Here is a 26,942-nt window from a genome sequence, read left to right on the forward strand (position 1 = left end):
TTGTCCCTGGTACTGCAGATTAAAAATTGTTCCTTTAAGGATCACAGTGCTGTCAGTACCAACTGCTGAGGAAGGCTTGAGGTACAAATGGAAACTGCAAAGGAAAACAAGTACACAAGTTGGGTTTTTTTGCTTTTCACAACCTACTTTATGCCTGGGATGCTCTGAACTGCCTGGGCAGTAGAAAGCTGCTCGAAGTCAGGTGCAGCTCAGAGTTGCAGTGTTGTCTAACAGAAGTTTCCCTTTCCTTCTGTGTGCCATGTGGCTAGATGACAACGAGGGCAGCAGCAGTGACACAGCTCCTCTCTTCCAAATGGCTGGGGATGGAAAGAACACTGATGATATCACCATCCCCATGCTCTTCCTCTTCAACAAGGAAGGAAACATCATCCTGGATGCAATCAAGGAGTATGAGGCAGTGGAGGTGCTCCTTTCTGATAAAGCAAAAGACAGAGGTAAGATTGGAGGGGTTTTGTATCAACTTAGCTTCATCTGTGCTGTGGCACAATGGAAATGTGCAGTAATAATGCCTAGTGCTGCCCAGAGTTTGCTGTTTGACCTTGGAATGTCTTTTTTCCCAAGAAAGCCATTACCTGAGGGGTGTCATTACCTGCTCCCCCTGCCCAAGTTAATATGAACCTGCTGTTCCCGAGTTAAATGTCACTTTGACTAATGAGAAAATTCAGCATTTTGGATTCCTTCTGAGCCCTTTTTGTCATCCTCTGCTTTGAGGTATTGTCAGGAACAGCATAAGTGTGTTCAGTGCCCTACATTGGAGGTGCCTCTCCCTCCCTGAGTGCCCAGAGGGAGAGAGGCAAGTGTTAGCACTGCTCTGCCTGAGTAAGGAGAGGAGGTTCTCAGGAGAAACAAGGCTGCTGACCTCAGGTGTTTCGTAGGTTTTCTTGTGTAACACAAGAAAATTGCAAGCTAATACCTTCACAGCTGAAATGTTTGAATACAGCAGAAAATTCCAGCTTTTCCTCTTGTAGGCCTTCCCTGTATCCCTGCTGTGTCCAGGCAGAGTAGGTAAGAACAGCAGATCAGTGACAGCACCTATTGTTTGCACACTGGCCAAGGGTTGTGTCCTCCCAGCTGCTCCCACACCCCTCCTGTCCCTGACTGTGCTCAGCTGCTCTAACAAAATGCTAACTACAAGACACTTCTGCCTTTGAGAATTTGTAATCCATATCTGCTTCTTCCCCTCCTCCTCCTCGTGCTTCCGTTTGGAATCCCAGCAACAATCTTTAAAGGTAAAATGATTCCAAACTCCATTATTGATAGCAGTAAGTATCCCATGTCAAAACTGGCGTATGCAGTTCGATTCCCTAGGTGTCTTGGAATGTTCAGTGTGTTGTAGCCATGAACATCCAACTCCAGAGAGCTCTGCATGGAGAGCTAACCCACCCTGAGCCCCTGTGGTAGTGGCTGTGAGTGGTGTGAGGAGGGAGGCTCAGGCCTTGGCTCTCCTAACACACAGTTCAGTAACCTTACAGAGCTGCCCCACTCCCCTTTGCCCAGCTGTGGGATCCTGGTGGATCTGGGAGTGCTGTGGACTCCAGGATTGCAGTTCAGTGCACATCTTGCCTGACTGAGACTGAGGGAGTGTAACCAGCACCGACCCAGAAGTCACTGCTGAAGTGTGAGGGCCCAAAATTAGCCTCACTGTATTGTTTGCCCTCGTTTAGGATGTGTTTAAACATCTTCCCTCCCCTCCCTCTGTGAAATATGTTCCTTAGTAGCATCAGATTTTCAGTCAGCACTTGGCTGAAGGAATCAGGCCAAGGGCAGTGACTTAGCTTTGGAGATATGTAATAAGCTGTTGTTTTCAACAGTTGTTTTCACCTTTTTTTTTTTTGTTCTTCCCCCTCCAAAGACTTGGAAATGGAGAATATGGACCAGAAACTATCTGAAAACGATTCACATAAGCAGAACTCAGAGGAAGCTGCTTCAGGATCTCAGGATGTTGGTGCAGTCAGTGAGGAGCCTGAAGAAGAAGGAGAAAGCTCTGATGTTCCTGACCCTGCTGCTGTGTCTGCTGACACAGCCAGTGACAGTGTTTCCCTGGCACACCAGGACTCCTCCCTCCCTGGCAGCAGCGAGGCTGGTGCTCCAGAGCCAGCACCAGAGCCAGGGCAGGACCAGCCTCAGGAACAACACGAGACAGAGCCCAATTCCAAAGTTAACTGGGACAATAAAGTCCAACCCATGGAATCCATATTAGCAGACTGGAATGAAGATATAGAAGCCTTTGAAATGATGGAAAAGGATGAGCTATGACTTGTAATAATAACTTATTTGTTAATAAACAGATGGAGAACTCTTTGGGTAGGAGTGAGGCCCTGATGTCTGAGAACTAGAGGACACATTCAGTATTGTGATGAGCAGCCAGGTGTGACCTGGCAAACACCACAGAGATCAGCACGTGCTCTTGGCATTGGCTTAATTCTTCCTGTTCCAAAATGGGAATGTGCAATCGGAGCGTTAGTGTGGCCCAGGAAGGGAACATGCCTGACTTCTGCATCCCAGGCCCCAAGGGGACACACTCCATGGGCTCTGGAAGGCAGAAGTTGAGTGCAGTGTGGTGACATCCATCCAGTGGTTATCAGGGTCAGCCACGGCGCTGCTTGGAGCTGAGGTTCTCCTGAGGTGCAATTGTTGTTGTAGCAGCAGGTGGAATTGCTTCCAGGTGTTGTGTCTTTCAGGCAGGGCTGGAGGCAGTTTGGTTTTGTCCTGACATATCATAGCAGTGTTGCTCATCACTCCTTCCACCTGTTCCCTGAAGAACGACCGCGGTGACGTGCGAGTTATCCCTTCTGCTCTGCTTTCACCTAGAGAAACTCTGCAAACCAAAGGCAACGTGTGAGCAGGTTCCTTGAGGAATGCTAGGCCAGACCTGGGGGCTCCAGGGACAGGTTTGTGCTGTGTCCAAGTCATGCTCGAGGCTCAGGTCAAGAGGAGGTTTCCCTTGGCCCCCCCCCAGGTTGAAATGCTCAATCCACCTTGAGATATGGAATTTTAACTGGCAATACTTGCTGAAAGGACACTGAACAGAGCTGTAACAAACCCTTTTTCTACAAGTTCGACTTCTAACAGCTTGACTTTGTTGTTCTTTTTGTATGCAACTTCTGTCCATGTGATAAGGCAAAGGAGGTCAGTGCCAGGAGCCAAGTGCAGCAGTTCTGGCTGGTGTGTCACTGCAGGCTCCAGAGTTTGTTCCAGGTGAGTCCTCTCTGGTTTCTCCCCACTGTGAGACACTAGTGAATGAAAATGGGGGACTTTAAACAACACAGAGACACTTTGTGTCCAAAGCAACTGCCAAAAAAAGTAATGACCTTGATTTCTATCAATTGCTTTTAGTGACTGGTGGTTCAGAGAGTTGTTGCTCTCAGACTCAGTGGGCACTGCCTGTGCTGCACGTGAAGGCTCACGGTCAGCAGAGCAGTGGAACAAACCCAGGAGCCTCAGCCTGAACTGCACCTGGTGCAGCTGTGGAATGGTGTGTGCTGAGCAGTGACAGCCACCCCATGGTGTCAGGATGCTCTTCTGGGAGCATGGCAGGCCAGACAGCACCCACCCCTTCCAGCTGCTGGGGGAGGAGGGCATGGAAGCAGAACAGTGAATAAGTGTCCTTGGAATAAATTAGCTTTTAAATGTAGTTCTAATTCCTTTGCACAAATACCTGTCCAGAGGTTTGGCCTGAAGAGTTGGGCTTGAAGCAGCAGAGGATTTGCAGTTGGGGATGTTTTTCTGTCTGGGTTTTGTTACATGAGGTTGTGCACGTAAAGCATTTGACCATGGGAGCCTTTAAGTGTCCTTGGTTCCTCGGAGCCCTGGGAGCACCCGGTGCAGGCAGGATTGAACCCACTGGGTGCACATCAAGCCTCCTCAGAATTCCCTCCATCCATCCTTAGTGCCACAAAGGAGCATTTCTGTTCCCATGCTCTTGGGCATGGACATCACCTCCACCCTTGGCAATAGTCGTGTCTGGTGGTCCAGGCTCTGTGTGACAGCAGTAGGGTTTGGTTCTTGCAGATTTAGGTGTCGATACCAAACTGTATGACCAGGTGACCTTCCCTTGCTGGTTTCTATTGAGCTGCTTCTTCCACAGCTTCTGGCACAGCAGCAAACGTGACCTTTGAGGGGTGTGATCCCAGAGCTCCGTACGGATCGACGCGGTGGTGGTGGTGGTGGTGGTGGCCCTACCTCAGACGACTGTTGCCTCCTTCCTTTTGGGTGGTTTTATTCTTGTTTCAGTTAGTTTGGAACCATCCTGAGAGCCATAGCTTTGTTTACAGGAGTGGGTCAGGCAAGGTTGACCTTTTGGGAAAGAGGATTAAATGGGGGGGGACAGTTTTATTCAGGTTATTTTCACTTTGTGTTCCCTTAGGAGGACATAGGCTTTAGTTGAACCTGTTCATATCATCCTGGAGGTAATTCAGTCTTCTGTTACTGTCACCTTAAAAAGCAAAAAGAATGTATTCCTAGAGAAAACCTTCTGGGGAGGGCAGGGAGTGTTCCTCCCAGACTCAGAGGAGCTGCTCCCTCCACGTGGGACGTTGCTCGTGGTTGCCCATGATGTTCATCCACGTGGCATCCAACACTGAAGAGTTCAGGAATCACAGCTGAACTAGCACTTACTCCATGCCATGGAATTCAGATCAGCCAATTAATTTCTCATTTAATCTTAGAGGAATCTTTTTAATTGTTTACATTTATTATTTCTTGATGAAGTTCCAGCACAAGCCCAGCTTGGTTCTCCTCCTGCCACTGCCCCTGGGGAGGCACCAGTAGGTGTGTGCTGAGGGGTCCAACCAGGACATCTTAAGCACCAGGCATCAATCAGAACAGAGAACAAACCATTCTGTGAATGAAATATTGTATGCTCAGATTTTATAAGACTCTTGGTTGTTTTCTTGATTTTTTTTTTTTTTTTTTAGCCAGCCCAATTTACAGCCATATATTTTCTTATGAAAGATGTCTAATAACAGGTGCTGTAACATTAGTGTTGGGTTTTACTCTCTGGTGATAAGTATATACAATATTTCTAAGGGCAACTATGTACTGTGATGTAAAAGTCTGGGCTTAAAATGTATATAATCCATGTACATAATTGTGTACTTGATTATAACTGCTGATTGTAAAGATTTAATAAAATGTAAATATTCTGGTCAAGCTGTGCTGAACTGATTCTCAGAGCTCAGCTGCTCTTGGCACCAATGTCCTCACAGCAGCCTTGGTGAGGGAGGGAACAGCTCTCAGGAGCTCCTGGAGAAGTGTTGAACTTTCCACTGGGACATTGGCCAAACCCATAATTAAAACACCTTCTCAGTGTAATACTGAGAGGGGACTGGAAATGCTCTCAGCAACCTGATCTCACTGTACTGCTTCAACCTCTCTATGACTTGGGCATTATTATTTTAGGTTTTTAATTCATTTCTGCAGTGAGAACACAGATCCTCAAGAGGTCATTTGGAGTGTGAGCATTGATCCTGTTTTCATTAGCACTGACAAAAAATACAGGTCTGTCTTGGGCCTGATGAGGTAAAGCTTGGAGAAACTTACTCTGTTGTCCTTCCTCTGCTGCCATCTGTCCTCCACCACCTCTGCTCCTATCAGCTTTTCCTCGGTGGAAGTCAGGAGTGAGAAAATAAAGATGCAGGAGCCATAAACTGAAGTCCTTGTTCAAGTGCTGAGCTGTGTCTGTAATACTAAGTACAAACCATTACCAGCCTTGCAAGGGAAGTGCTGAATTTCTTCAACCTCCTGCTCAGGGAACATCAGGGCTCATCAATTCTGCAAACTGCTGATTCTCTGGGCAGATCTCACTCACCAGGTGACACCAGAGCCCAAGTCTTGGTGCAGGAGGGTTTCACCCACTGCCCTCCCCTGCTGGGGTGGGCACAACATTGGCTCTGCTGTCATCACTGGGGAGATCCTGGAGCAAACCCTCAGCAACCTGCACTGCTTTCTGTTAAAAATAAAAGCACAAACTCAACAGGAATCAATGTTCTCTCTCACAGCCCTTGGAGGGTCTGGTTTGACCTTCCCATGGCCATCCCTGCTGCCTTGCCAGCTGTGATGCCCAGGGCATGTTTGGAAGGGCAAGGAGTCACCTCCCACTGCAGGTGACCTGTGAAAAAGCAAAAATACAATGCAAAATTAACAGCTGAGCTGTGCATGCCCCTCAATTTCTTTTATAACAGAGCAAGATTGGTGAGGTATTTACTTCTGGGTCTGAAGAGGTTCCTGGCACTCCCTGGGCCACTCTGCATGGAGGCCTGATGGGTAAGGGAGGCATCAGGCCAGCACCACTCCCATTAAACTCTATTTATTAATCTATGCCAATAGTTGCACTGATGGTTTGTTGCTCAGTGTTCACATTGCCATTTTCTAGTCAGGTCACCCAAAGGACTTTGGTGGCTCTGACAGAAATTCAGGCTCAGCTGCTGCTCATCCCATCACTCACCCCAGCCCAAAGCTGCTGGTGGCAGGAGACCCATTTCCTCCTAAAGTGCTGCATAAAAAGGGCATGTTAATAAACACTTCCAGCTGGAATGGGCACTACAAAAACCCCTTTGCCTGGGAAGGGTCACCCAAGCTGTTAAGCCCCAGCATGGGTGAATTCAATCTCTGCCACTCCTTTGGTGAGGGAGAGCACAGAGTGGTGCCATAGCACCAGGGCTGGGCACACTGCAGAGGCATTTAAGCCACAACTGTGCAAAAAAAAAAAAAAAAAATGTGTGATCCTCCCTGGTACCTGCACGTGTTTTGGGGGAGCAGTGGGACCCCCAGGCTGGTTTGGGGGCTCTGCTGCCTGCCACACCAGGACACACCTGATGGCAGCAGTGCAGGGCAGAGAATGAGAAGAAATCCAGAAAACCAGGGACAGCCTTTAAAAAAAAAAAAACAAAAAAAAACAACACAAAACCAACTCAAAACACTAACCCAGCATTTCTCTCCTTTCACACCCTTCGCTGGGGCTGCAGGTCAGGAAAACCAGGTTGGGAACACCAGGCTGGGAAAGAGCCTTGGGCCAGGGGATGCTCAGGGGGTTGAGCAGGGACATGAGAGCTGAGGAGTGAGGAGGAATGCTGAGCAATTCTGAGCTGGTTTGTGCTGAATTTGGTGCGTTTTAGGCTCTCCCTGTGGATCTCTCCTCCTGGCAGGCACAGAGCTGATGGGTCGAGGTGTGGCTGATCCTCCTCTCTGCAGCAAGAGCCATTTCCCCTCCCTCCTCTGGCCCAGTGCTCCTCACACACAAAGCAGATCAGGCATAAAGGGGGAAAAAATAGGCAAAAGCTGTGCAGGTGAGGGTGAGAAGGCCCTTCCTGCTCTCAGGGCTGTTTTATGTAAGAGCACGTGGCTGCCCACGTTTATTTTGGGCCCTGCCACGGGTGAGCTGCTTTGCCAGGCTGAGCATCCCCGTGAAGTGATGTCAATCTCCACTGTGCTGCCATTACAGCATCATAAAAAATTACCAAGCTGCTATTCTGGGCAGCAGCTCTCTCCGACTCGGTGAATAAATGCAGCTCCATATGACTCACTCCAGGGGATTATTAATAGCCACAAAAGCAGAATGCCAAAACCCCAAGAATATCACTCAGTTCCCACATGGAGCTTTCTAGTTTCTGGCAGCAATTGCTCTCTCCAGAACTTTTTGTCTCAAAAATTTCATAGTTTGAATAGAGGTATATTTTTTAAAAAAATACATATTATATAGAGGGAAGAAATTTTCAGTTCAACTCATACCTTGACGGTTTCGGGCAGAAGTTGTGCAGGGCTTGGAGGAGGTGGTAGTTATTTCCCCCTGGGCTGTGGCTGTCTCAGACAGATAAAAGCTGCTGTGGCACGTGGAATATTGCTCCAGGATGGAGGAGGATGCTGGTTGCTCCAGCTCTGGGTGCAGAGGTCACCACAGTCCAGCCCAGCTCAGCACAGGGGCTGACACCACCAGGGGAACACCTCCTGCCAACAGTGCTCAGGTGAGAGTGATGCTGGTAATGAAGCTTGCAATCACAGCTAATTGCTCCTGATTTAAAGAGAAACCACCCAGGGTGGCAGAGGGAAGGAATCCCAGGCTGCTCCTGTGGTGGCTGTGGGTGCAGGGGAGAGGTGTCCATGGGGCTGTGGGTGTAGTTGGCCTTTATGGAGGAGGTTCACAGTCCCACACACGTCACAGCGATGATGATGATGAAGAAGATGATGATCATGATGGTGAAGATGATGACTTCCACCTTCAGGCTCACAGTGAGCCTTTACCTGGCTGTGCTGGGTAGAGTTGTGCAGCCAAACTAAAAGAAAATAGTATTGTCTTTATAAAAAGCAAAGACATAAATGTTTTTGAATTCTACAACTTCCCCATGTTGGATATCCCCTGAGCTTTGGCTTCTTTCCCTTTGCCACAACAGCACAATAACAACAATAGGATTTTTCACTTGTTGCTTACCCAACTTTTTGGCTGTTTGACCTGAAGGTTTCCTACCCAACAGTAAACAAGTAATGTGCCACTCCAAGACCATTCCTTGGCTCCTCTTCCCTCAGCATCTCCAGAACTAAACTCAAAGGAGAAATATTTCAGCCTGCAAAAGGAGAGTTGCTTAGCAGGACCACGACCCAAAGCTCTTATAATGCTCAACACTCCCCAGAGCATCCTCCATGAAGACACAGTGGTAGGAAATTCCATAGCCCTGTGCTTTCACACCAAACACCATAAAAACTGCCTGTCCTGCACACTGACCTTGGCTGCAGACAAAGCTTTTGGTTAGCCTGGAGTAAAGTGGTAGTTATTTCCCCCAGGCTGTGGCTGCTCCAGACAGATCAAAGCTTCTTTGGCGCAGGGAATATTGCTCAGACTGCCCAACATCCCATGAAGTGCTTGAGTCAGGGCACTGACTTCAACAGAGTCATAAAATCTTGGGAAATATCTTACAGATCACCTTGTTCCAGGGACACCTCCCCAGCCCAGGCTGCTCCAACCCCATCCAGCCTGGCCTGGAACACTCCCAGGGATGGAGCAGCCACAGCTGCTCTGGGCACCCTGTGCTGGTGTCTCACCACCATGGACACCTCATGGCATCACAGACTGTCCCCTGGGAAGCAGCAGCTGTTGGTGGGACAGAAGTGCCAACAGCAAGTGGAGTTCACCCCTTGCTGCTAAAATCTCACGTTGCATCAGTTCCTCGGCGCAGCTGAAGCCTCTCTGATCCTGAAGGTCTGGTGTGTCAGCCAAGAGGATCCTCAGTTGAGTCACTGCTAACTCCAAAATGGAAGCGACAGGAAATTATTGTTTTACAGATCTGATAAACCCAAAATAGCTGAGAACCCAACATTTATCTTCAGCCTCATTTTCATACACTGACGGCAACGTCCTCGGCGCTCACGAGCTTCTCCCTGGTGCTTCAGCCACTCATCCACTCTGGGATGGAGAGTTCCCTGTGCAGCCAGGGGTGCAGAGCACTGCACTCCAGCTGTGCACAGAGGGATGGAGAGCTGCACAAACCCACCCCAGCTCTCCATGGCCACCAAGGGCTTGTGGCAGGGGGAGGACAGAGTTGGGTCTTTTGGGTCCCACGGCAAGACTTAACTCAAAAGAACCAAACTGTGACTGAAAGCAAAGGCAGAAATTCATGTCCTTCAGGGAGTGGAAGGGTTTGGGGGGCACAGGTGAAGAGAAACTCACAGTACCTGAAGAAATAAAAGCATCTTTTTAGGTCAGAGCTCGTGTGTGGCAATAGACACAGCACGGCACGAGGCTGGGGATGGCACCAACCTCTTGGGAGCTCCTCCAGCTCCTCAGGGCAGGTTCTGAGGAGGGAAACCAGCACTGCCCAAAGGGCCTTAGCTACAGGAACATCAAGGGAAAAACATGGATTGCAAAACCTCATGATTTTCTCCAGGAGCCCAGAATCTGACTCAGAGCATACTGAACACTGGATGAGGCTCCTATAGAGAAGTTTGGGCCCCAACTCAGTGGCCTGAGATTGCTTTGGAAAGAAACCTTGAAATTCCATTTACAACTAAGCACAATGCATCAGATCTAAGCAGTTTTCCTCCTCTCCCCACCCTCCTCTCTCCCCCCATGGCCTGTTTGAGCCAAGTAACGTGCAGGTAGAGCTTCAAGCAGAGATGCATTTTAAGCCACAGTAATCTGCTTATTTTATTACAGCTCCTCAGCTGCTGCATCTATTTAGACTTCTAACAAAATTGGCCAGGATTTTCCAAAGGTGGAAGAAATAAAGCAGGTTCAAAAGTGACATTCAGCTGAGCAACCTCACAGATCTGCCCGTGGGATGTGACCTTTGCTGTTCCATATCCCAAACTGTTTAAGAGCAATTCTCCTGCCTGACCAAGAAGCTCAGTCAGCTGAAAAAAAATCCCAAGAAGCTCTTGAGAGTGTTTCTTGCAGAAGGCAAGAGCAGTCCCAGCTGCAGCCTGGGGCAGTCCTGGAGCACCTCAGCTCCTCAGGTAAATCCTGATGCCTTCCCAACCTCCTTCCTATCATAGAATCATAGAATTTAAGGGTTGGAATGGACCTTACAGATCACCTAGTCCCAACCCTCCCTGCCCTGGACAGGGACACCTCCTCACTAGATCAGGTTGCACAAGGCCAAGGCCAAGCAGCAGGACAGTGTACCCAAACATTGTCCCCCAAAGGTCCAGCAGTGAGGTTATTATACACAACAGAAGACCAAAGCACTTGCTGCTGCTGGAGTAAAAGCACAGGCAAATGGGAATTGCTTTTCCTCTCTCACAAAGCCTCCACCAAAGCCTTTGGTACCAGCAGCAGCAGCAGCAAAAAAAATAGGAGAAATTCCTAAAACTAAGAGGGGGCTGAAAACAAGTCCATATAATATGGGCTGAAAGAGCAGGATGTGTCTAACACAAGGTTTGTGTGGGACATGCAGCACCTGGACAATGAAACATTCCAGAGAAGAGATTCAATCCCAGCACTCCTGTGCTGCCTGTGAAAGCTTTGCACAGCCCTTTGGAGAGAAAGGTCTGTGAGAGAAGCCTCAGGACTCTTGATTAATTAAAGTGGTTTAAATAATTGACATGCAGAGTCTCTTACCTCTCCTCAGCAGGGTTACCTGGCATAAGTAATGGAAAAAAACCATATCACCTTAGAGAATTCATCACAAATCAAACATCTCCACAGCCCTGAGAGATGCCAACAGCCCCAGGAAGGATGGTGTGATGGGAGGAAGGCAGGGAAACCTCATCTCCAAGGAGGTCAGGATGCTTGGGAAGAGCCCCAGGAAGGATGGTGTGATGGGAGGAAGGCAGGGAAACCTCATCTCCAAGGAGGTCAGGATGCTTGGGAAGAGCTGCAGGGCCAAAGCAGCTGCCAAAGTGCAGTGAGGATTTAGGAAAATCAGAATTGCCTGGAAATTTCTGACCATCACCACGACAAAGCTGAACAGGCCAGAGAGGACCCTGACACTGAGCTCCTACAGGGAAAGCTGCTGAAGCTTGGGAGCACTTGAGTTGTCTCAGGGCTGGAATGCACTGGGCTCAGACTGGGGCTGGCAGGAGAGCAGGACACTGGGGAGCCTGCAGAGCCCAGACACAGCTCCTGCCCCAAGGAAACAGACACAGAGCCTCACACACTGGAGGTGCTCACACCCAGCCCTGGTCCTCCCTACCCCACTGCCCCAGGGCAAACCCAGTGCAGGGGGGTGAGCATGAGGAACTTGGGGTGGTTTGACATATTCCAGGTACAGCACAGCAGGGATAGGGAATGAAAATTGACTTGGACCAAGATGTGCTCTGGGCTGGCTCTGCTTGAGCAGGGAGGTTGGACCAGGTGACCCACTGTGGTCCCTTCCAACCTGACCCTTCTGTGACTGTCCAACACCACTCAGAGCAAACACTGATGGAGAAACCTCTTTAGCCAAGAAACTCCCCAATAATTCAGACATTTTCAGATCTTGGAGGGACCTAGAAGCCCTTCAAGGGATCAGATTTTCAGCAGGTCCAGTGCAAAGTGGCCAACACTTGGGCAGAGTGTCCCACTCCACGTCCTGACAGATGTCACCAATCTCCTGGGCTAACCCACATCCACCACAGGCATCAGAGCAACAAAACCAACACAGCAAACTACACACCAACAGTGTCTCCCTGGCATCAGAGCAGACCTGGCCCTCACACGGCCTCCAAGCAGGAAGAAACATCAGCACAGGTAACAATCTTTGAAATAATAAATACAAAAGCTGTATTTTTTTTCCTTAGGTTTTTTTTTTTTTTTTTAACTCATGACAGCATTTGTTAAAAATATTACATCTGCTTTTGAGAAGGTAATATCCTCTCCATTTAATATGGAAAAATAAACTCTACAGGACACACAACAAGATCCTCCCAGTTGGCACAGAGCTGCTTTAAGAGGTTAGATCCATGGGGCTCATCAAGACGGAGAGCTAGGTTGGTCTTCCTTGTCCCCAGACTCTTAAAACCTTGTGTTGTAGGAATGGTAAAAGACAAGAATACATAAAAACAGTAAAATGTTTATTTCCTTAGAAAAAAAGAGATTCAAAATGATTGTGATCACACTCCCATTCGTGCTCAGCAAAGCCAATACTGCAAGCTTAGTCCTCGATTAAGATACCTATTAAATGAAACTCTTTTTCCTCTCAAAATACAAATTCCTGCTCCTGCATCACTTCCAGTATTTCAGTGACAACATGCTTTTTAATGGATACTAGTTTCTCAGCTTCTTCTCAGCAGAGAAACAAGGCCTGCCATGGCAAAAAACATCCCATCTCCAAAGCTTGGAATCACCAGCACTAATAAGCACTCCGGCCCGGGCGGATTGACACACAGCTTAAGGGTGTTCTTAGATGCTTGAATGTTCACTTATGGAAGCTTTGTATAACACTACCTCATCTGATAGAAAACAGGCCAGAGGCCTCCAGAAAATCAACAATGTCTTTCGGATTAACTTTGAAGGATTTGCTGCGTATCTGGACACAGAAAAAAAAGTGAGAAGTTGCAACAAGTTTTAACTAGCAGCAACAAAAACAGTTCCTTACGAGTTCTTAGCAATATTCCTCAATCTGGTCATTAAGAAACACTGTAACTGAATGGAGCATATAATGTGGAAATGATCTTCTTCTGTTATGTAGTGCTGTTCGCTCTAGAAGACTTCCAAAAGGTCTCGACTGGGTTGGAATCTATTTACACAGTAGAACTCCTGGGGCGAGCGGCAGAGTTGGCACTATGTGACATCCTCCTCTTCTGAACAATAGTCACGACCCTGCAGGGAGAAAACCCACACAGTTTGTACACGGTGACTGCAGACAGCAACAAACCAAGGCAGGGCTTGCTAGGAATGCCTATCAGCTCTCCAAACCTGGGAGGTTTAAGTTCAGAGCTGGGTAGAAACCTTCAATGGAGTTTGGACAACTCCAACCGTGGAACTGGGATAGGAAACTCTTCCCTTTCCTCACTGTCAGTCTCATAAATGTCATCCTCTAGACTCACTCCCAGGGGGAGCCCAATAAACTGATTTACAAACCCATTTTGTGTGAAGATACACCTTGTGGACACAACCCTGTGGATTGTTGTGAAAAGATAATCTCCGAGGCAAACGCACTGAGGCAGGAAATCCTCTGAGCCAGCTGCTGTGAGCAAGAATACCTCATCTGATAACCCCAGCCAGAGTTTAACCTAGGGCTGAGATACCATTCACATTGAAATCACACTCTCACAATGGGGGATACAGGCTGAGCTTCCCAAACAGTGGTCTGATCAGACCAGCCATGCCAAGCCTCCTGTCCCACCCCAAACACGAGACTGGCAGCAGCATCTCTCTAGGCATTCCCCTTGGGATGGTCTGGAGAAGATGTATCCCATCCCTCACTACCTGTGTCTGCCAAGCAGCAGCAGAAGGATCCAGTGGGACTGTCCTTGTAGCTCTGCACAAAACCAGCTGGAGCTGAACTGTTCAACACAAGCCACCCAAGATATCTTGTGTCAAACAAGTGCCTCAAATGCAGTAACCTAAATCTCAGCCTTGGTAATATTCCCAGTGATAGCACCAGGTCCATCACCCAAGTGCTTGTATGTCCCTACAAAAACAGATTGAGAGAGTTGGAGCTGCTCAGCCTGGAGAAGGGAACATTGTATGGAGACCTCAGAGCAACTTGAAGAGGCTCCAGGGAAGCTGCAGAGGGATCTGTGTTAGGAGCTGCAGGGACAGGATAAGGAGTAATGGGGAGAAATTCAAAGAGGGAAATTTAGATTAGCTATTAGGCAGAAGTTTTCCCTGTTGTGGTGGTGAGACCCTGTCCCAGGGTGCCCAGGGAGGCTGTGGCTGCCCCAACCCTGGCAGTGTTCACAGCCAGGTTGGATGAGCCTTGAGCAACCTGCTCTGCTGGGAGGTGTCCCTGCCCAGGGCAGGGGTTGGGGCTGGATCATCTCTAAGCTCCATTCCAACCCCTTAACAGAAGCAGAAGAGGAGAAACGTGAGAGTCTCCAACCTGCAACAGAGCAAGCTCAGCCACCTCTGTAAGCAGAAGATACCAACCCAGAGTGGGACAACAGAGAGTCCCTTTCTACCCCACACATCAAAACCTGTCACTGTCTGCAAAGAGGAAGGAGGAAAGACAAAAGCAAAACAAAAGGGAGAAGTTTCTGGATGCCGTGAGCAGTTTATCTGGGAGCACAGCTGGGATCCAGCTCAGGAACAAAGGCTGCAGAATGTGTCTGCAGTGATCACCCCAGTGCTGCTGGAGAGACTGCAGAGCTGGCTGTGCTGGAGGACCCACAGCCAGGAACGCGCTCCCACCGCTCCCTGTGGCACAGCACTGTCAGCAGAAGGGTTTTCTCAGTATGTTAAAAAAGACCCCAAGAGACTAATCAGCCCAAATTCCAATTCAGCAATCACTGACCCAGAAAGCATGGAAAAAAAAATACATTTTTTTAAAGTAAAAGCTTTGCCTCAGAGAGGAGGAACACTGAACTACTTTGCAGCAAAGCCCAAATCTGTCAGTTTTCTCCAGGCAAGGGACCACAATGCATCTGGACAAAACCAGGAGCAAGCTGGTAGTGATGAAGGCTTTGCCCAATATGTTTCAGAGCTCTGAAAGGCACAAATGATGGCTGAGGCTCAGAGCATCTCCAGGAGATTCACTTACCTGGTTCCCCAGCTCAAGTGACAGCCCTCTGGACCATCACTCCCCACTGTGCTCCTACCAGTGTCCATCACTGCTTTCAGAGGCTCAAACAGACACAAAACATGGAAAAACCCATGAAGCCTTGAGCAACCTGCTCTGGTGGGAGGTGTCCTGCCCTGGGCAGGGGTTGGGGCTGGATGATCCCTAAGCTCCATTCCAACCCCTAAAATCCTATGATTTCTTAACAAGTGTGTGAATTTAAGGCAATAAAAAAGCAGCCTGATGCACTCTTCCTGCTGCTTGAGCCAGAAAGGCTCATCCCACTCCCACCCCTAGGAAGCACTACCCTCCCCATGCCCCAAGCAGGGGAAGCATCCGAGCTGATGACATCCTTTCAGAGAAACAAAAGCATAAGGAGAAAACCTCCCAGGAAAAGGCCTTTTGCCCATTGTGTGGGTGACACACCAATAAAGAGCACAGCCCTCCCAGCTCAGTGGGCTGCTGTAGAGGGGGCAGGACTGGGATGCTTCCTCCACAGCTTGGCACCAGCACCCTCAGAGCACAGCCCTGCCCAGGAGACGAGGAAGAGGAGGGTGGCCGGGTCGGGAGAGGGAAATGAGCTGCACCAAGCAGCCCTTTCTTCTGCAAGGGCTGAAAGGGCTGGGACACAGTGGCCCCTTTCAGTGCTGGCCCTGGCTCTGTGGTGGGAACCCTTTTCATCCATCTGGTTTTGTTTACAGCCCTCGCAGAAAGGCTGGGAAGAAAACGCCGGGAGGCGGCACCAAATAATTGTATACTGTGCTCATTTTTGTCCGTTTCTCCTTTCGGTAGGGGGAAAAAAAAAATAATCAATGGAGTCATTAAGAGCAATCCACTTTGCTAATGAGTTGCAGCCTAATCATTCTGTCCTTGCATACGTTTCGGGTAGCAACGTCCCTGCCCGAACGGCACCGAGTCCTGCACAAGGAGCTGCTTTGTGTCCTCTCCTGTGCTGCATGCTCAGCTTTACTAACGAGGGCATGGAGCCAGTTGATGCCAGGCATCTCTCTCCCATGGTCTGGGCACTCTCCAGCCAGCTCCCCCTGCCTAGGTGAGCAGACAACCCCTGCACATTCACCCAACACCAGCGCTGGTGTGCAAACCCAACGAGCTCTTGACCCAAAGTGACATCTCCTGTGGTGGTGCCAACACGATGCCCCAGGCTCAGGGTGTCCACTGACCACACCAGAGCTCATATCAAGTCACCTTCACATGCTATGACACTTCTGAATCTCATTTTTGCCCATGAACATGTTTGCATTGTGATTATTTTTCATAAACCATATAGGAAATGGTTTAAGACTATGGGACAAGTGATGATTTCCTCCTGGTACAGCTGCCCTGGATTGTTTTGGCTTGGTTCTTTTTAAGCCACAAAGTGCTTCTCTTATGGGGTTGCAATCCTCAGATAGAACCCCAGAAATTGCTTGTCAACTGTTGGATTATCCCTCAGCCTTTTCCCCACAACGAGACAGTTGCCTACAGACTGTGCCACAGCCTACAATGACAAGATATACTTCAAGGAGATAATTCCTGATGAACACCTTCCACCAGCCCAGGTTGCTCCAAGCCCCATCCAACCTGGCCTTGGACACCTCCAGGGATGGAGCAGCCACAGCTTCTCTGGGCAACCTGTGCCAGAGCCTCAGCACCTCACAGGGAAGAATTTCTTCCCAGTATCCCACCTATCCTTGCCCTCTGGCAGTGGGAAGTCAATCCCTGTGTCCTGTCACTACATGCCCTTATCCAGACAGCACTAAGGTCTCCCTGGAGCCCCTTCCAGGCTGAACAATCCCAACTCTCTCAGCCTTTCCTCACAGCAGAGCTGCTCCATCCCTCTAGTCACCTTCACAGCCTCCTCTGCACCTGCTCCAACAGGTCTATGTCCTTCCTGTGCTGGGCTTTCTTCTCAGGGGGTGACATGGAGCTTGCACAGGGTCCTGCAGAATCAGGGTCCAAATAAATCTGAGATGTAGAAAGAACAAAACCCCCCGAGACTGGAGAAACTTCAGGAGAGACATTAATTCTTCACTGTGTGTTTCACAGTGACTCTGTGAACCCACATACAACACCTGATTAAATTAGTCCTTGCACTATTAGATTAGAGAGAACCCAGGTAATTAATCTATTTGCCTGAATACCAATACAATTGGCTTTATACCAGGACACGTTTCTACCTTCTTAATCAGAAGTGGTGGTTCAAACCCAGATTTATCCCAGGGAGTGCAGTGACTGTCCTGTCCTGGCTGCAGCTAGTGGGGCCCATTTCTCCTCCCTGGGGCACAGCAGCTCTCAGATCCACCCAGCAGCTCCAGGAGAGATGTGTCAGTCACTCTCTGCTTCCTTCTCAGCTTCCCAAACTGTATTTCTGGTTTCATCTCTCAGGTCAAGCTAATCACTTGTACTCCTGACCCACATCTTTCCAGTTCACTCTGGGGAAATGCTCTCCTCCAGCTTAATTGCTGCTATTACCTGTTGCTCATCCTCTGCTGGAATCTATTTCTGTGACTTCAGGCAAGCCTCATCTTCGACAAATGATGATCACACACAGCAGGTGAGCTGCCTCCTCACTCCTGCCTCGACTCCATTCTCCTCTGAGCTCGTGGCACTGTGACACTAATTGCAATACCTCCAGCGAGCGTGAAGCCCCAAGAGGACTCTCTGCAGCCACTGGGAGATGTCAGGAGTGTTTCTAACCAGCTTCACCACCACTCACAGGCCTCATGCTGCTCTCAGGTGCCTTAGTCTTCACTTTTCCTCTCCTCAACTGCTGCACATCCAGCCTTGGTGTGGTGCTGAAGCTGTGCTCACCCTCTGCCACTCTGCCAGCAGCACCTGAAACCATCCCACAGCCACAGGGAGAGGTGCCCAACCTCTCAATCTCCTGGATCCTGGCTGCCTGCTGCCATGCCATGGGGACACCATCACAGGAACATTCCATGCCATGGGGACACCATCACAGGAACATTCCATGCCATGGGGACACCATCACAGGAACATTCCATGCCATGGGGACACCATCACAGGAACATTCCATGCCATGGGGACACCATCACAGGAACATTCCATGCCATGGGGACACCATCACAGGAACATTCCATGCCATGGGGACACCATCACAGGAACATTCCATGCCATGGGGACACCATCACAGGAACATTCCATGCCATGGGGACACCATCACAGGAACATTCCATGCCATGGGGACACCATCACAGGAACATTCCATGCCATGGGGACACCATCACAGGAACATTCCATGCCATGGGGACACCATCACAGGAACATTCCATGCCATGGGGACACCATCACAGGAACATTCCATGCCATGGGGACACCATCACAGGAACATTCCATGCCATGGGGACACCATCACAGGAACATTCCATGCCATGGGGACACCATCACAGGAACATTCCATGCCATGGGGACACCATCACAGGAACACTCCACGGTCTGACATCACATGTCACACATCTCTGTGGCACATAGCTACTGTTTCCTGTGCTGTCAACTGCTTAACTCTACCCAACTGCTCCCAGTCTCACACATAACTTTTTATCTCTGGGTTCTCATCAGGTTTTGGGGGTATTTTTACCTCCAATACAGGTCTCTCTGAAATAACTGAGTTGACTCCAGCAGAACCAACATCTCACCCTACATGCAAGGCTAACTTTCACATTCCCAGTCAGCCCTACCTCAGCCTTCATTTCAGTATTTCTTCCTTCCAACAAACCCCAGGAATTGAACTACCATAATCACACGCAGTTCCACGCAGGCAAGTTCAGCTCCAGCTCCTCGAGCAGGGAGAGACACTCACACAGAGACAGGAACAGATGTCTCCCTCTGAACGCCTCACAGTGTTTTGACATTGAATTTTGGGAGACAGAAGCTCCACACGTCGGGGCTGACACTCTGCTTTCTCCCTTGGGGTGGCATTTGCAGGAGGCAGTTGACCCTTGCAGGGGCAGACAGGAACCCTTGTGTGTGCCATGGGCCTAGACTCCCAGAGAAATCCTCCAGCCTGTGTCATTAAGGCTTGTTTTGATCTCCAGGATTCATAAACACTTCATACTCTGAGCTGCTGCAGTGTCAGCCTGTGTTCTTTCCATCTCCCACTTCTCTTTACGCTGACCTTCCTGGTCCATCCCATCGCTGTGCCGAGTCCAAAATCCCATTTCATTTCCCTCCCTCGTGCGTCGCTCACACGTAAGAGTTGTTGTTACTCATTTGTATGAGGTGACCCAACACCCCTTGGGATTTCAGTGCAAGCTGAGGGATGTTTTGCTCCTGCCTGCAGAGTTTCTGCAGACACAGCCCACAGAGCTGGTGAGGGACAGCGTGTCTCCCTGACACAGCCCACACCACCATGGCCACGCTGACCACAGGAACATTACGACGTGTTTTGGGATCTCAGCACACAGGCAACACCCCCTCAACCCCTGCAGACTATTTCTGCTGCAGCTGGGGAGCTGCTCACTGACAGAACTCTTGTCATTGCTCAGCTGCTGTCCTGCATTTCCCTGGAGAAGGGCTCAAAATGCTATTTAGGGATCAGATAAAACCTCTCACGTTTGCCAAACTTTTTGGCATTTCATAGAATCATGGAGCCATCAAGGTTGCAGGAGACCCCTAAGATCATTGAGTCCAACCATTAAGCTGTCACTGCTGGAACTCCTAACCCAGATCCTCCAGCACCAGATCCAGACACCTCTGAAACACCTCCAGGGATGGTGACTGCACCACCTCCCTGGGCAATATCCCAGGGCCTCAACACCACAACAGGGAAAACATTGTTCCTAACATCTAATCTGAATCTCATCTGCGGTGATACCTAGAAAAAGGAAGGTGTTGTGGGAAAAGATTAATTAAAGCCCCCCAAAATTCCCTTAGGAAGACTATTTCCTCCAGGCACAGGAGGTCCCCAGAGAACATAAATCCCATGTTCAGCTGCACACTAACTCCTGCCAATCCCATCAGCTGTCAGCAGCCTGAAATGCAGGAGAGCTCTGTCTCTCCCTGACAGATAAATTGTGTATTTCCCCTGAACACACAAACTCCTGATCTAGAAGATAAATTAGTCCAAGCACCCTGGAGATCACCTGTAAACATCTGAGAGCAGGACCCAAACAGGGAGGAGACACAGTCAGCTGCATCTCAATGTGGCAGCTGGTGAGTGAGTGGTGTTAGTGCCCTGAAACAAATCTTCAGAACAAAACCAAACCAACATTCATAATTAGATGCAGCCTCAGCTGGTCTGGTCTGTAGATAAGATAGATCTTTGCAAAATTCATGTCACTGGAGATTTTGGGTTTGACATTATGGAAGGTGATGATGTCCAGGAAAAGCATCTGAATATTCATAGGGTGAATGCATTTATTCAAAGGAGAAACAGCTCTGTTATGGATATGGAAAAATCCTACTTTTAAATGCACTTTGGTTACATAAAATCTTACTCCTGTGAAATACCAGGTACAGAAATATTCTCAGGAATCTACAAACTCCTCCTCACTTCTATTCTTCCCCTTTCTCTCTTTCTTTTGCCTTCATAGTTTATTTTCTTTTAGAGTAGAGGAACATATTTGTTGCTTGGGACAACTAAGAGATTCACCCACTGTAGCACCCTAAGTTCCAAGACCAGGAGCACTGGCAAAACCAGCAAAAATCTGGCAGTGCTGGAGGCTGTATCCTCTCATCCTATTGTGACCTGGCAGAAGAGGCCAACCCCTACCTGGCTGCACCTCCTGTCAGGGAGTTGTAGAGGGTGAGAAGGTCCTTCCTGAGCCTCCTTTTCTCCAGGCTGAGTCCCCCCAGCTCCCTCAGCCTCTCCTCATCAGATTTGTGCTGCAGACCCTTCACTGCTCCCCACAGAGCAGCCTGGGCTCTCATTTAAAAGCCTTGTGAAGCACAGGAAAGCTGCTCAAGACAATGAGATGTGCAAAGAACTATTCACTCCCTTCTTCCAAACACCTCCAGCATCATTATTTCTCCCAGCACAGCACTTAGGCAGAGTTATCCCTACTTACAGCTACACTGTCCCTTGGAGCCAGGAGCTGTTTTAAGAGATTCAGCAAGAAATGACCAGGGTATCCCAGATACTACAGGCAGTAAGATTCCAGTTGTCTCCCACAGAGATTAAATGAAAGATCAGACCACTAATGACATAAAATCCTACTTTGCTCTTTTATCCAGCAGTCCATGTACATCCATGTACATCTCCTAACATTGGAGTTAACTTGCCATTCATCTTCAACTGGTGAAGTTCCCACAATACAAAGGATTCTGTCCTGTACCTCCTGCAAACTCTTTACCTTTCTGGTCTTCTTTGCACTTGAACTATGTAACCATGAAGCAGTAAAGGAGATCCTGGGCCCCTCCAAATCATGGAGAATGTGTGTGCTGCAGCAGGCAGTGTCCAGTTGTTCTCCCCACAGAGCTCTGTGCCCACCCCTGAGTGAGAACATGTGTTCACACTCTTATGTCTTACCTTTTCAATTTTTTCATCGAGCATTCTGAAGAATTCCTGTTGGCTTTCAGAGATGTGCATGCTGCAAGGCAAAGGAACAGCTTTAGTACCACAGGGTTTGGTAGGAATTATGACACAAAATGCTGATACTGCAGCCCAGGGTGGCTGAGGGACCCAGCTGTCAGCTCACACCACTGCAGAACAAATCACTTCACACATCATCTGCAATGTAATTTTTAAACCTTTTTTTTCCCCCTATTTTGGATTGCCCACAGAATTCCTGCATTCAGTCCTGTGTGATGTGCTGCACTCAGAATGGTAACTCGGATCAGTGTGTCCAGAGGAGACTAATTCCCTTTTCCAGGCAGACTGCAGAGACTCAGCAGCCCACCACCTTTCCCTGGGCCAGTGAGAACCCCCTCTGTGCCAAGATAGGTTTTCCAAGACTGCTGACCTCACCAGCACAGAATGAGATGCTACAATAGGAGGTTAAAGCCTGGCACTGGAAGATCTGTGTGTCCTGCTACAGAAGACACCTGCACCCAAGCCCCAGAAGCATCTGTGAGCTCAGGCTGGTCCTCCCTCCCACAGGGCTGGTCCTTACAGTGGGCCCAGCAGGGTATTCATGGAATCAGAGAATCATTTAGGTTGGACAAGGCCTCTGAGATCAGTGAGTCCAACTGTTCCCCAGCACTGTCAAGCACACCACTAATCAAGTCCCCAGTTGTCACATCTACATGGCTTTTAAATCCCTCCAGGGATGGTGACTGCACGTTTTCTCTTGTCCTGTTGCTTGGTACCTGGAAGAAGAGACTGACAATTGCAACCATTTCCTGTCAAGGAGTTGTTGAGAGCAGAAAGTTCCCCCTGAGCCTCCTTTTCTCCAGACTGAGCCCTCACAGCTCCCTCAGCTCTCCTCCTCAAACCTGTGCTCCAGCCCCTTCACTTCCACTAATTCTGGAGCACCAAGAGGCTCAGTGATATGATTTGGGGATCATATCCACACAGTGGGAGGTGTCCCTGCCCAGGGCAGGGGTTGGGACTAGATGATCTGTAAGGTCCATTCCAGCCCCTAAAATTCTAGGATTCTATGATTTTGGATGAGTAAAGCAGGCTGGAAAACACTCCTTCTCGCTGTCTGTAAAACACTGTTGGTGCCACAAGACCTCAGGCCCTTCCCCAAGGGGGATCTGGAAGCTAAAAACACAGGAAGGCCAAACACAAAGGAAAGGACAAGGAGACAAGGATGAGGATGCATGGCAGACAGTATCTGGGGTGTGCCTGCTTTATTTATGTTAGGGGTTGGTGAGAACCTCCTTCCTGCATTAATAACATCCCTCTGGGAAGGTGAGGCTGGAGCATCCTCTGGACCCACAGCAGGGAGGAGCACCTGGGCCCTCAGGGGGCTGGGGAAATGTGCCAGGGACTCAGTGTGCAACAAAAAAAGGAGGATGGGGACTGGTGCCAGTGCTAACAGTGATGCCAAACGGTCAGAAGGACTCCCAGATCCTGGAGATTCTCTCCAGCACAAAAAGCTGGCTTGGCCTGCTGAATTCCCACCCATCCCCTCTTCCTCAGCTGTAATGAGTTAATACTCTTCCCTAAGTGCCCAACCACAGGCTGCACTTCCCCACAAAGCTCAGCATTCAGACCTCCCTCGCTATCAGGATGAACATATACAATGATTTGCTTATGTTGGACATAAAGGAAGGCTCAGTTCAGAAGAGAAGGTCTCAGAAGTGGCATTAAAACCTAAAGCTGGTGATTCAGGAGGGGGAACAATCCACCTTTCAGTGGTTGTGGAGTTTTTGTCCCCAGCTGCCTGCCAATCCCTCAGGTTCCCATCTCAGGTGGGAAGTGACTGCTTGGAGCAGTGACAGAGTCACCTGCATGTTCAGGTGTCTGGGAGAGGGATTTTAGGGCAGGACAGCCCTTCCTGGGTAGCTTAGTGCTAGTTTTGCCTTTGTAACAGCATAAATCCAATTTCTAATAAATTGAGCTGATATGTAGTGACTCAGCCCGACTACAGCTTATAAGAAAACTAAAAAAAAAAAGGCAGGAAAAAATGGAGTTTTGCAATGCCACATACATGAAGATTCCTAGGAGAGGTCTTAAAGTCCTGAACAGTCCATGATCTTCACACAAGTTTCGAGCAGCAAAACCTTGGCCTATGATTGAGAGATGCAACACACTCCCCAGTGCTGACAGTGTGTGTTTTGAGGAGCTGTGTGGGGAATTGTGGCATCTGTGGCAGAGCAGGGAAGGTACAGAGGTAATGAACAACTGGAAGAGTCAGAAACCCATCAAATCAAAGCAGAAAAAAGGCTTTTCCCAAGTAGAAACACAGATTTAATTTTCCTCCTGAGAAGCACATCAGGATGCACAGGAATGCATTTTCAGCTGTTTCATGGCAAGCCAATGAAACACATTTTGCCAAAAGATGGGATATTGGGATATATCCCAAAAGATGGGATATATATGAGATTTGGGAGTCTTGAGCAACCTGCTCTGATGGGAGGTGTCCCAGCCCATGACAGGGAGTTGGATTAGATGATTTTTAAGGTCCTTGCCAACCCAAACCATTCTGTGAGTCTGTGATTCAGCAGGGGAAAACCAGTGTGAAATACTACTCTCATTTTATGCTTCAGGCTGCTGTTACTCCTTGAGTTACAAACCTGTCGCAGTGTACTTGATGGGGTGTAGTTGATCCTTAAAAATGTCAGTGCAGTGAGTTTTGAGGATGAACAAACAGAGCAAGTGCCTGAGGGGTTGGGGCAGGATGCAGGAAGCCCAGGAAGGTATGGCAGGTACCAGGACTCAGGGTAAAGAGGGAGAACCAACACCTTGGCCTGTGTCAAACTCCCATAAACCCACTGCTGCCTCCCTACAAACACTGTTTTCCAGTCCAGGGATGTAGACATAAAAATCTAAATCCTCCCACACTGACAAAGAGCCCTCACAATATTCCTTATCAGCTGACACATTAAAACTCCCTCCATTGTACAAGAACTTACAATTTGGTACCCAGTCCATGTTTTGTTTTGAAATAACACCTGTTCTACATGAAAGGTCCTACAATATGCACCTAATGATCTATTCATTTCTGCTCTTTCAGCTAAGTTGCCCTTCTCCCCCCAATGCCACCCCTCCCTGCAGCCAGAATTGTCATGGGGCTTAGGGAATCAGCCTTAAAAAGAAAATTGTACATGATAACAGCTATTTGCTGACTTGGTGATTAGCAACTCAAACACATGTAGCCACTTTATAAACAGAAAGGCAGTGGAAGGTTGGGCAAACAGCCTTGGGCAAACAAGTGGAGTTCTACCCAACAACCTAGTATTTCATTCTCTCTCTGAGAAGTTTCCTTATTTTTGCACTCTGCTAATGCAATGAGAAAAAAAACAGGTGTTTTGGTGAGTGAATATGAGTTCTGATTTCTGTGGGGACTTCAAAACTCAAAGTTTGATGAAAGAGTGGATCCCCTGGCCCCACACAGCTCCTCTGCTTGGATGACCCACCAAAAGCCACAGCTCTTTTTCAGCCCAGGGTGATCAGCCTCCTGTTAAAGAATCTTAAACACATCTCTGATCCTGCTGGGAGGGCTGAGCCACAATACTGAAGTACAGCTTGGCTGAAGAGTGATTTAACCTCCACGTCCCTCCTGTGAATTTCTTTGCTATTACATCCAAAGCACTCTGGCCTCCCCTTTGAAAGGAGCCTGAATTATCCTGTCAGTTGATTAGGAAATTACTAAAGTTTCCAGACTTGAAACCATGTTCAAGGCACTTGATATGCAGCTTAAGTTAATAAGTGCCCTGAAGGCACTCATAAAGAACAGCATTTCCACTAGTGTTCCAAACCCAACAGCAAAGCTCCATCATGTCTTCGTTAGGAACCTGATATATGGCTGCATGGAATCTGCTCGTTTGAAACCAATTAGTGATGGCAATGTAACACTGATTTAGATAAGAAATGAATTACTGATATCAATAATGAGGTCTGTCACAAGAGATGAGTATCTCATAGCATATGGAACACTGAGTGATCCCAGCCAGGCTATGGGCACAGAGCTGCCAACCAAGGATGGGAAACTCTCAGCTACAAAGCAGCATCACCATTTTCAGTGGAAGAAACTCACCATTCCCAATCCCAGGCAGTAAAAACGCTACCTAAGTGAAGAGCTAGCAAAAACCTCCCTGGGAACTTAACTAATAGTATTTAGGAACACTAGTGGATATATCATTTTCTTTAGGTGCAAGTTGTAGGGAAGCTGAGCAATAACACAGTCTGGGTTTCCTACAAGGCCTGGCAAGAGGCATCTCACACATCTGTAAGCTCTGTGTAGCAGAGGATGCTGAGGGATGTCACACAAGAGCTGCCCAGGGCTGTGCCATGGGGCTCAGGACACAGGAAAACTCATGGGGCTTTAACTGAGCATGGTTTGGGGGCTGCTGGAGCCACCCACTGGTCCAGGCAGTATCCAAATCCCACAGACACTGCTTAACCCTCTGTTCGTTTGTATTACCATTTAAACAACAAAGAAAATGGAACTTACTTTGCTCTGGGTTGATGTACTAATCCTGGGACCTCTTTATTAGATTTAAGTCTTACATTTGAACTGGCACTTTTTTCCTGAAACACACAAAAAGACACACAACAGAGAGAGCATCAGTATCTACTAAGCACTCAAAGGGTGACTGGCATTTGGCATCACTTGGCTGCTTCAGGCTCCTCTGCCTGTGCCACTGAATGAGAAAAGCCCTGTGAAAACAAAATCAAAGGCAACACAATGGATGCAACAATCCCAGGTGGGCAATTTTTAAATGTCATGGGCTTGGTGGGGTGAGGCATTGCCTCTGGGTCACTGGGGAATATCCAGCTGGGACATACAGCTGTGCTGGCCAGTAACCCTCCAGTGGACCAGAAAAAAGGAGGTGTATGGCTGTGGCTTGGCTCCTTGAGGAGCAGCATCAATAATAACACCAACTGGCACCTTAACAGGGAGTCCCAGAGTCACCCAGGGCCTGTGGGCTTGCTCAGAAGAGAGGTGAGAAACATGAACATTGTGGAAAACTGTCTGTGGGAGGAAGCATATGTTAAATGTGTCAGTGAGAAGAGCAGCAACAGCAGACTTGACCTACTCAGCCAGAAAATTGGACACAAGGGGCCCAAGGAAGCAAACCAGCCCTGGAGATCCCAAAATACAAAGGACAAGGACCTGCTGGAGCAAGTCCAGAGAGGTCAGGAAGATGCTCCAAGGGCTGGAGCATCTCTGCCATGGAGCCAGGCTGAGAGAGCTGGGGGTGTGGAGCCTGGAGAAGAAAAGG

At 48.6% G+C, this 26,942-nt stretch overlaps 1 protein-coding gene across 1 annotated transcript; it reads right to left on the minus strand.

Moving 5' to 3' along the window:
* Positions 1-12,480: 12,480 nt before the first annotated feature.
* LOC103808393 (uncharacterized protein C1orf21) lies at positions 12,481-26,247 on the minus strand (the record flags this gene model as incomplete). The annotated part of the gene is made up of 3 exons (XM_009081174.1): positions 12,481-13,249; positions 21,637-21,697; positions 26,171-26,247. Coding segments are annotated over 3 exons (177 nt in total), but the record flags the coding sequence as incomplete, so codon positions are not given.
* Between the last annotated feature and the right edge of the window lie 695 nt (positions 26,248-26,942).

This window comes from Acanthisitta chloris, unplaced genomic scaffold, assembly GCF_000695815.1.
Source record: "Acanthisitta chloris isolate BGI_N310 unplaced genomic scaffold, ASM69581v1 scaffold1008, whole genome shotgun sequence".
In the NCBI taxonomy this organism is placed as follows: Eukaryota; Metazoa; Chordata; class Aves; order Passeriformes; family Acanthisittidae; genus Acanthisitta; species Acanthisitta chloris.